Source organism: Scyliorhinus torazame, chromosome 24, assembly GCF_047496885.1.
Source record: "Scyliorhinus torazame isolate Kashiwa2021f chromosome 24, sScyTor2.1, whole genome shotgun sequence".
In the NCBI taxonomy this organism is placed as follows: Eukaryota; Metazoa; Chordata; class Chondrichthyes; order Carcharhiniformes; family Scyliorhinidae; genus Scyliorhinus; species Scyliorhinus torazame.
In genome coordinates this window covers 16,751,508-16,761,507 of record NC_092730.1, presented here as the reverse complement: position 1 = coordinate 16,761,507, position 10,000 = coordinate 16,751,508, and the positions used below count along the sequence as shown (strand labels likewise).

The 10,000-nt window shown below is 56.6% G+C and overlaps 1 protein-coding gene across 1 annotated transcript in view; it reads right to left on the bottom strand.

The window, feature by feature from the left end:
- The window catches only part of LOC140399926 (5'-3' exonuclease PLD3-like), a 43,516-nt gene that overhangs the window by 9,461 nt on the left and 24,055 nt on the right, over positions 1–10,000 (bottom strand). Inside the window, exons 5-7 of the mRNA XM_072489409.1 lie at positions 7,458–7,672; positions 1,293–1,476; positions 658–772 (exon numbers count right to left, since the gene is read on the bottom strand). Of these exons, the coding sequence (XP_072345510.1) occupies positions 658–772; positions 1,293–1,476; positions 7,458–7,672 (514 nt within the window). The remainder of the gene's footprint in view (positions 1–657; positions 773–1,292; positions 1,477–7,457; positions 7,673–10,000) is intronic.

Below are 10,000 nucleotides of genomic sequence, written 5' to 3'. Positions count from 1 at the left end.
ACCCGGGCGAGGGCGAGTGGGTTCTTCGGGGGGGGGGTCGATGGGTGAGAGAAGTATGAGTGAGAAAAGTGTGGGGGAGGGCCGCACATGTCCTGGTGTAGCGAGAAGATGGAGAGGCCCTGGGAGACGGTGTTTGGGATGATCTAAGATTGTGGGGTTGGAGGCCAGGCCGGACTCAATGCTGCTGATCTTGGGGGTGTCGGTCGGAAGTGTGGTATTATCGGACACTGATAATACTGAGCCACTAGCGGGAGCTAGTCCTAGAAGTATATGAGGGATGATGCTAAGCCTTGTGGGGCAGAAGGTCGGAAGTGCTTCTGGAGGGGGAAGGGGGCCGATGCTGTGGCCTTTGCCTCTCTAAGGATCTTGCTGAATTAGAAGTCGGATACCCCGCCAGGGGGTGGCGGCCTGGTTGGGGGGCTCGTACCACTTTGTCCGGTTGGAAAAGATTAATGTTGAGTTGAGGGGGTCAGCGGAGGGCTTCGAGATGCGCCGGGGGTTGTTCATGACCATGTTTGAGGAACTGTTTGTCGCGCGGCAGGGTGAAAAGGGGAAATGTTGTGCAAATTGTGGACAGGGAGCGCGTTTTTAATGTGTTGCTGTCTTACGCGCATGTTTCGAATAACGTACATTTAAAGACAAAATCCACAGTCTCACCGTTTCTCTCCAGATCGTCCGTGTCGTTCTCCGACTTCTGCGGGCTGTTCACGGCGATCCTCAGGCCGATTCCCCGTGACTTCAGTTCCGCCAGCCGCTGGAAGACCTGCTCGCCCTGCGCACAAACCGGGAAGGCCAAGGATTTACAACGGGCGCCGGGGCTCGGGAAGCCGTCAGTTGGCCGCCCGTGGCGTTGCCCCGGGATACGGCGCTAACGCATCGCCGCTGACCAACCCCGCCCGCTCCTCTATGGACACTGCTTCCGATCGGCAAATCTCGAGGTGGTTAGGGTTAGGGTTTGCGCAGTCGGAGGAGAGCAGGGTCACTCAGAGAGCAATTGCTGGGGGCGGAATTTTCAAACTCTGTAAATTGTCTTATTCTTTCGTGGGAATAAGGCGCTGCTGCGAAAGGTCATCGGGATTACTAGTCCACGGACATTACCACAGCGCTACGACCTCCCAGTGTACCTGGAATTAAATATGGTACTGATATGTGACAAGTGGCGTGTGACGGGTGTGTACGAAACGTGGAACACGGTGGGGCGGTGAGGATAGGGGTGCGACAGGGAATGCATTATGGGAAGTATGTGCGACACAGGCAAGGATTGGGAATTCGAGTTGGCACGGACAGGTCACCTGAGAGGCTGTCGGGTCCGCGAGGCCCATGTCTGCACTCCGGAGTGTAAAGTAAAATGCTGCGATGTCCACGGTCTCTTTGGCCTCCTGCAGCAGGTCCATCCAGCCCTGGTAAATGGACACATGGTGAGGGACACCCTTCGGATACACCAGTCCAACCGGAATGCTCTCCACCAGTGTCAATCTGCAATTTTAAAAAAACACCAGCATTTCCCACGGGATTAACGACACAGAGAGTTTCCCCGAGACCCTTCGGGCACCAGCGTTCCGAGGGTCTCCAGGCCAATTCCCAACCAACATAAACTTCACCTCCTCCAAAGCTCCCCCTGTCGCTCTCGGTAACCTCCTCCAGCCCCTACAACCCTCCCTATCTCTGTAACCTCCTCCAGCCCCGACAACCCTCCCTATCTCTGTAACCTCCTCCAGCCCCCACAACCCTCCCTATCCCTGAAACCTCCTACAGTCCCTACAACCCTCCCTATCTCTGTAACCTCCTCCAAACGCCACAACCCTCCCTATCTCTGTAACCTCCTCCTGCCCCCTACAACCCTCCCTATCTCTGTAACCTCCTCCTGCCCCTACAACCCTCCCTATCTCTGTAACCACCTCCAGCCCCGACTACCCTCCCTATCTCTGTAACCTCCTCCAGTCCCTACAACCCTCCCTATCTCTGTAACCTCCTCCAGCCCCTACACCCCTCCCTATCCCTGAAACCTCCTACAGTCCCTACAACCCTCCCTATCTCTGTAACCTCCTCCTGCCCCCTACAACACTCCCTATCTCTGTAACCTCCTCCAGCCCCGACACCCCTCCCTATCTCTGTAACCTCCTCCAGCCCCGACAACCCTCCCTATCTCTGTAACCTCCTCCAGTCCCTACAACCCTCCCTATCTCTGTAACCTCCTCCAGTCCCTACAACCCTCCCTATCTCTGTAACCACCTCCAGCCCCTACAACACTCCCTATCTCTGTAACCTCCTCCAGTCCCTACAACCCTCCCTATCTCTGTAACCTCCTCCAACCCCGACAACCCTCCCTATCTCTGTAACCTCCTCCAGCCCCTATAACCCTCCCTATCTCTGTAACCTCCTCCAGTCCCTACAACCCTCCCTATCTCTGTAACCTCCTCCAACCCCGACAACCCTCCCTATCTCTGTAACCTCCTCCAGCCCCTATAACCCTCCCTATCTCTGTAACCTCCTCCAGCCCCTACAACCCTCCCTATCTCTGTAACCTCCTCCAACCCCGCCTATCTCTGTAACCTCCTCCAGCCCCTATAACCCTCCCTATCTCTGTAACCTCCTCCAGTCCCTACAACCCTCCCTATCTCTGTAACCTCCTGCAGCCCCTACAACACTCCCTATCTCTGTAACCTCCTCCAGTCCCTACAACCCTCCCTATCTCTGTAACCTCCTGCAGCCCCTACAACACTCCCTATCTCTGTAACCTCCTCCAGCCCCTACAACCCTCCCTATCTCTGTAACCTTCTCCTGCCCCATACAACCCTCCCCATCTCTGTAACCTCCTCCAGTCCCTACAACCCTCCGTATCTCTGTAACCTCCTCCTGCCCCTACAACCCTCCCTATCTCTGTAACCTCCTCCTGCCCCTACAACCCTCCCTATCTCTGTAACCTCCTCCAGCCCGCACAACCCTCCCTATCTCTGAAACCTCCTCCTGCCCCCTACAACCCTCCCTATCCCTGTAACCACCTCCAGTCCCTACAACCCTCCCTATCTCTGTAACCTCCTCCAGCCCCTACCTATCCCTGTAACCTCCTCCAGTCCCTACAACCCTCCCTATCTCTGTAACCTCCTCCTGTCCCTACAACCCTCTCTATCGCTGTAACCTCCTCCAGCCCCTACACCCCCTCCCATCTCTGTAACCTCCTCCAGCCCCTGCAAACCTCCCTATCTCTGTAATCACCTCCAGTCCCTACAACCCTCCCTATCTCTGTAACCTCCTCCAGCACCTACGATCCTCCCTATCTCTGTAACCTCCTCCAGCCCCTACGACCCTCCCTATCTCTGTAATCTCCTCCAGCCCCTACAACCCTCCCTATCTCTGTAACCTCCTCCAGCCCGCACAACCCTCCCTATCTCTGAAACCTCCTCCTGCCCCCTACAACCCTCCCTATCCCTGTAACCACCTCCAGTCCCTACAACCCTCCCTATCTCTGTAACCTCCTCCAGCCCCTACCTATCCCTGTAACCTCCTCCAGTCCCTACAACCCTCCCTATCTCTGTAACCTCCTCCTGTCCCTACAACCCTCTCTATCGCTGTAACCTCCTCCAACCCCTACACCCCCTCCCATCTCTGTAACCTCCTCCAGCCCCTGCAAACCTCCCTATCTCTGTAATCACCTCCAGTCCCTACAACCCTCCCTATCTCTGTAACCTCCTCCAGCACCTACGATCCTCCCTATCTCTGTAACCTCCTCCAGCCCCTACAACCCTATCTCTGTAACCTCCTCCAGCCCCCTACAACCCTCCCTATCCCTGTAACCACCTCCAGTCCCTACAACCCTCCCTATCTCTGTAACCTCCTCCAGCCCCTACCTATCCCTGTAACCTCCTCCAGCCCCTACACCCCTCCCTATCCCTGAAACCTCCTACAGTCCCTACAACCCTCCCTATCTCTGTAACCTCCTCCTGCCCCCTACAACACTCCCTATCTCTGTAACCTCCTCCAGCCCCGACACCCCTCCCTATCTCTGTAACCTCCTCCAGCCCCGACAACCCTCCCTATCTCTGTAACCTCCTCCAGTCCCTACAACCCTCCCTATCTCTGTAACCTCCTCCAGTCCCTACAACCCTCCCTATCTCTGTAACCACCTCCAGCCCCTACAACACTCCCTATCTCTGTAACCTCCTCCAGTCCCTACAACCCTCCCTATCTCTGTAACCTCCTCCAACCCCGACAACCCTCCCTATCTCTGTAACCTCCTCCAGCCCCTATAACCCTCCCTATCTCTGTAACCTCCTCCAGTCCCTACAACCCTCCCTATCTCTGTAACCTCCTCCAACCCCGACAACCCTCCCTATCTCTGTAACCTCCTCCAGCCCCTATAACCCTCCCTATCTCTGTAACCTCCTCCAACCCCGCCTATCTCTGTAACCTCCTCCAGCCCCTATAACCCTCCCTATCTCTGTAACCTCCTCCAGTCTCTACAACCCTCCCTATCTCTGTAACCTCCTGCAGCCCCTACAACACTCCCTATCTCTGTAACCTCCTCCAGTCCCTACAACCCTCCCTATCTCTGTAACCTCCTGCAGCCCCTACAACACTCCCTATCTCTGTAACCTCCTCCAGCCCCTACAACCCTCCCTATCTCTGTAACCTTCTCCTGCCCCATACAACCCTCCCTATCTCTGTAACCTCCTCCAGTCCCTACAACCCTCCGTATCTCTGTAACCTCCTCCTGCCCCTACAACCCTCCCTATCTCTGTAACCTCCTCCTGCCCCTACAACCCTCCCTATCTCTGTAACCTCCTCCAGCCCGCACAACCCTCCCTATCTCTGAAACCTCCTCCTGCCCCCTACAACCCTCCCTATCCCTGTAACCACCTCCAGTCCCTACAACCCTCCCTATCTCTGTAACCTCCTCCAGCCCCTACCTATCCCTGTAACCTCCTCCAGTCCCTACAACCCTCCCTATCTCTGTAACCTCCTCCTGTCCCTACAACCCTCTCTATCGCTGTAACCTCCTCCAGCCCCTACACCCCCTCCCATCTCTGTAACCTCCTCCAGCCCCTGCAAACCTCCCTATCTCTGTAATCACCTCCAGTCCCTACAACCCTCCCCATCTCTGTAACCTCCTCCAGCACCTACGATCCTCCCTATCTCTGTAACCTCCTCCAGCCCCTACGACCCTCCCTATCTCTGTAATCTCCTCCAGCCCCTACAACCCTCCCTATCTCTGTAACCTCCTCCAGCCCGCACAACCCTCCCTATCTCTGAAACCTCCTCCTGCCCCCTACAACCCTCCCTATCCCTGTAACCACCTCCAGTCCCTACAACCCTCCCTATCTCTGTAACCTCCTCCAGCCCCTACCTATCCCTGTAACCTCCTCCAGTCCCTACAACCCTCCCTATCTCTGTAACCTCCTCCTGTCCCTACAACCCTCTCTATCGCTGTAACCTCCTCCAGCCCCTACACCCCCTCCCATCTCTGTAACCTCCTCCAGCCCCTGCAAACCTCCCTATCTCTGTAATCACCTCCAGTCCCTACAACCCTCCCTATCTCTGTAACCTCCTCCAGCACCTACGATCCTCCCTATCTCTGTAACCTCCTCCAGCCCCTACAACCCTATCTCTGTAACCTCCTCCAGCCCCCTACAACCCTCCCTATCCCTGTAACCACCTCCAGTCCCTACAACCCTCCCTATCTCTGTAACCTCCTCCAGCCCCTACCTATCCCTGTAACCTCCTCCAGTCCCTACAACCCTCCCTATCTCTGTAACCTCCTCCTGTCCCTACAACCCTCTCTATCGCTGTAACCTCCTCCAGCCCCTACACCCCCTCCCATCTCTGTAACCTCCTCCAGCCCCTGCAAACCTCCCTATCTCTGTAATCACCTCCAGTCCCTACAACCCTCCCTATCTCTGTAACCTCCTCCAGCACCTACGATCCTCCCTATCTCTGTAACCTCCTCCAGCCCCTACAACCCTATCTCTGTAACCTCCTCCAGCCCCTACACCCCCTCCCTATCTCTGTAACCTCCTCCAGACCCTACAACCCTCCCTATCTCTGTAACCTCCTCCAGTCCCTACCACCCTCCCTATCTCTGTAATCTCCTCCAGCCCCTTCAACCCTCCCTATCTCTGTAACCTCCTTCAGCCCCTACCTATCTCTGTAACCTCCTCCAGCCCCTGCAACCCTCCCTATCTCTGTAATCACCTCCAGTCCCTACAACCCTCCCTATCTCTGTAACCTCCTCCAGCACCTACGACCCTCCCTATCTCTGTAACCTCCTCCAGCCCCCACAACCCTATCTCTGTAACCTCTTCCAGCCCCTACACCCCTCCCTATCTCTGTAACCTCCTCCAGACCCTACACCCCTCCCTATCTCTGTAACCTCCTCCAGCCCCTACGACCCTCCCTATCTCTGTAATCTCCTCCAGCCCCTACAACCCTCCCTATCTCTGTAACCTCCTCCAGCACCTACGATCCTCCCTATCTCTGTAACCTCCTCCAGCCCCTACACCCCTCCCTATCTCTGTAACCTCCTCCAGCCCCTACGACCCTCCGAGATCTCTGCGCTCCTCCAATTCCGGGGTCTTCCTCGTTCCCGTCAATCAGTTCTCTTTTCCTTCTCCCCGTTTTCCTTCCCTTCTTCCCCAGCCTCTTTACCCCACTCTGGCTTCTCAACCCATCCCTATCCTGCTTCCCCCTCCCCCCCCCCCCTCGATTTGGCTCGTTCCAGCCTCCCCCCCACCTCCAATATCCGCACTCTGCAGATGTATATCGCCTTCAGTGTCCTAAACATCCCGGGATTCTTCCCAGGGTAAGAGGCCAGGACTGGACTCCGGGACACGCAGGATATATTGGGGAAAGGTTATGAAAGGCGTTGACACAGGGCGGTATAAAGAACTTCAAACTCACCCCTCCGGTACCTGACCCTGTGCCCCCCAACCCCCCTGACCTCCACCTCTGACCTTCGGCACACCCTCTACCCTGACCCCATGCTCACCCCCACCATGTGCAGTTTACACCCTGACGCTGTGCCCCCCACCCCACCGCCCCGCCTCACTGACCCCATGACCCCTACTCCCTGACCCTGTGCCCTCCCCCCTGACCACATCCATTCCTTGCTGACCATGGTGACCCCGACCTCTTCCGCCACCCTGACCCCTCCTCCCTGACCCCGTGCCCTCCCCGACCATGTGCACTCGCCTGACCCCTCCCTCCACACCTCCTCTGCCACCCTGACCCCATGACCCCTCCCCCCCCCCCCCCGTGCACCTGCCCCTGACCCTCCCACTGCCCCCGCCACTCCCTGACCCCTCCTCCCTGACCCCGTGCTCTCCCGCCACCCTGACCCCAAGACCTCGACCCCGTGCTCTCTCGCCACCCTGACCCCAAGACCTCGACCCCCCCGACCCCGTGCTCCCTCACCCCCCTGAACCCATGACCTGTCCCCCCTGACCCCACGCCGCCATGCCTACTTGCAGTGGTCCTGACAGGCCTCCTGTTGCCGGGGTAACAAGCTGTAAATCCAGTCCATCTTCAGCAGGCCGACGGGGGCCCAAATCGCCGCGGGCAAACCCGCCAGTTTGGAGCCGAGGAAATACCAGCCCCCGAGAACCAGGAGCAGGGCGAGGAGGACCAGGCCGCAGAGCAGCAGTGTGCGGCGGCTGGGCCACTTCTGGGCCTGGGGACCCTGCGAGGGGGGAAACAGAAATTACAATTCGAATCATCACCCCCCCCCCCCCCCCCCCCCCCGCCCCGGCCGATAAACCTCACAGGCATCCGGCCAAATGTGAAGCAACCCACAGTCAAACAGCCAGCACAGGATCAGAGCCGGCGTTCACATGTGGGAGCTCCGAGCTATTGGGCAGGGTGCTAACCGGTCACCAGCGACCGTCTTCCCGCACCCCATCGGGGTTCGGCAGGCACTTCCACTGTGGGGGGCATCGCAGAGGAACCCGTTCCCACAACCCTCCCACTGCGCGAGTAAGCATGCCAACCGCCAGTGTGACGCCAGGACGGCGGCGAGGGGGAAAGTTCCTGATTTGAATACCCCCCTCTCGTTAATCCTGGGCACTGAGGCCAACTAGCAAGCTCGCTGCGCAGGCGGGGGAATGTGGGTCGGGGGTCAGCAGCAGAGGGTACAATCTGGGATCTCCGTGGTCTCACACACCTCCTGCTCTCCACAGTGGGGCCCCAACACTGAAGGTGACATCCCCAGCAACGATTCTACTGCACACCCGTCCAGCTAAATGGATTCTTCCAGGCGAGTGAGTGGAGTTAGCTCGGAACCGAGTGTTCAATCCCTAACTCCGTACGGAGAAACGTCTCTTGGATAGAGTGTAGAGGGAGCTTTACTCTGTATCTAACCCCGTGCCGTACCTGTCCTGGGAGTGTTTGATGGGGACAGTGTAGAGGGAGCTTTACTCTGTATCTAACCCCGTGCTGTACCTGTCCTGGGAGTGTTTGACGGGGACAGTGTAGAGGGAGCTTTACTCTGTATCTAACCCCGTGCTGTACCTGCCCTGGGAGTGTTTGATGGGGACAGTGTAGAGGGAGCTTTACTCTGTATCTAACCCCGTGCTGTACCTGTCCTGGGAGTGTTTGATGGGGACAGTGTAGAGGGAGCTTTACTCTGTATCTAACCCCGTGCTGTACCTGCCCTGGGAGTGTTTGATGGGGACAGTGTAGAGGGAGCTTTACTCTGTATCTAACCCCGTGCTGTACCTGTCCTGGGAGTGTTTGATGGGGACAGTGTAGAGGGAGCTTTACTCGGTATCTAACCCCGTGCTGTACCTGTCCTGGGAGTGTTTGATGGGGACAGTGTAGAGGGAGCTTTACTCTGTATCTAACCCCGTGCTGTACCTGTCCTGGGAGTGTTTGATGGGGACAGTGTAGAGGGAGCTTTACTCTGTATCTAACCCCGTGCTGTACCTGTCCTGGGAGTGTTTGATGGGGACAGTGTAGAGGGAGCTTTACTCTGTATCTAACCCCGTGCTGTACCTGTCCTGGAAGTGTTTGATGGGGGACAGTGTAGAGGGAGCTTTACTCTGTATCTAACCCCGTGCTGTACCTGTCCTGGGAGTGTTTGATGGGGGACAGTGTAGAGGGAGCTTTACTCTGTATCTAACCCCGTGCTGTACCTGTCCTGGGAGTGTTTGATGGGGGCAGTGTAGAGGGAGCTTTACTCTGTATCTAACCCCGTGCTGTACCTGTCCTGGGAGTGTTTGATGGGGACAGTGTAGAGGGAGCTTTACTCTGTATCTAACCCCGTGCTGTACTTGTCCTGGGAGTGTTTGATGGGGACAGTGTAGAGGGAGCTTTACTCTGTATCTAACCCCATGCTGTACCTGTCCTGGGAGTGTTTGATGGGGACAGTGTAGAGGGAGCTTTACTCTGTATCTAACCCCGTGCTGTACCTGTCCTGGGAGTGTTTGATGGGGACAGTGTAGAGGGAGCTTTACTCTGTATCTAACCCCGTGCTGTACCTGTCCTGGGAGTGTTTGATGGGGACAGTGTAGAGGGTGCTTTACTCTGTATCTAACCCCGTGCTGTACCTGTCCTGGGAGTGTTTGATGGGGACAGTGTAGAGGGAGCTTTACTCTGTATCTAACCCTGTGCTGTACATGTCCTGGGAGTGTTTGATGGGGACAGTGTAGAGGGAGCTTTAATCTGTATCTAACCCCGTGCTGTACCTGTCCTGGGAGTGTTTGATGGGGACAGTGTAGAGGGAGCTTTACTCTGTATCTAACCCCGTGCTGTACCTGTCCTGGGAGTGTTTGATGGGGACAGTGTAGAGGGAGCTTTACTCTGTATCTAACCCCGTGCTGTACCTGTCCGGGGAGTGTTTGATGGGGACAGTGTAGAGAGAGCTTTACTCTGTATCTAACCCCATGCTGTACCTGTCCTGGGAGTGTTTGATGGGGACAGTGTAGAGGGAGCTTTACTCTGTATCTAACCCCATGCTGTACATGTCCTGGGAGTGTTTGATGGGGACAGTGTAGAGGGAGCTTTACTCTGT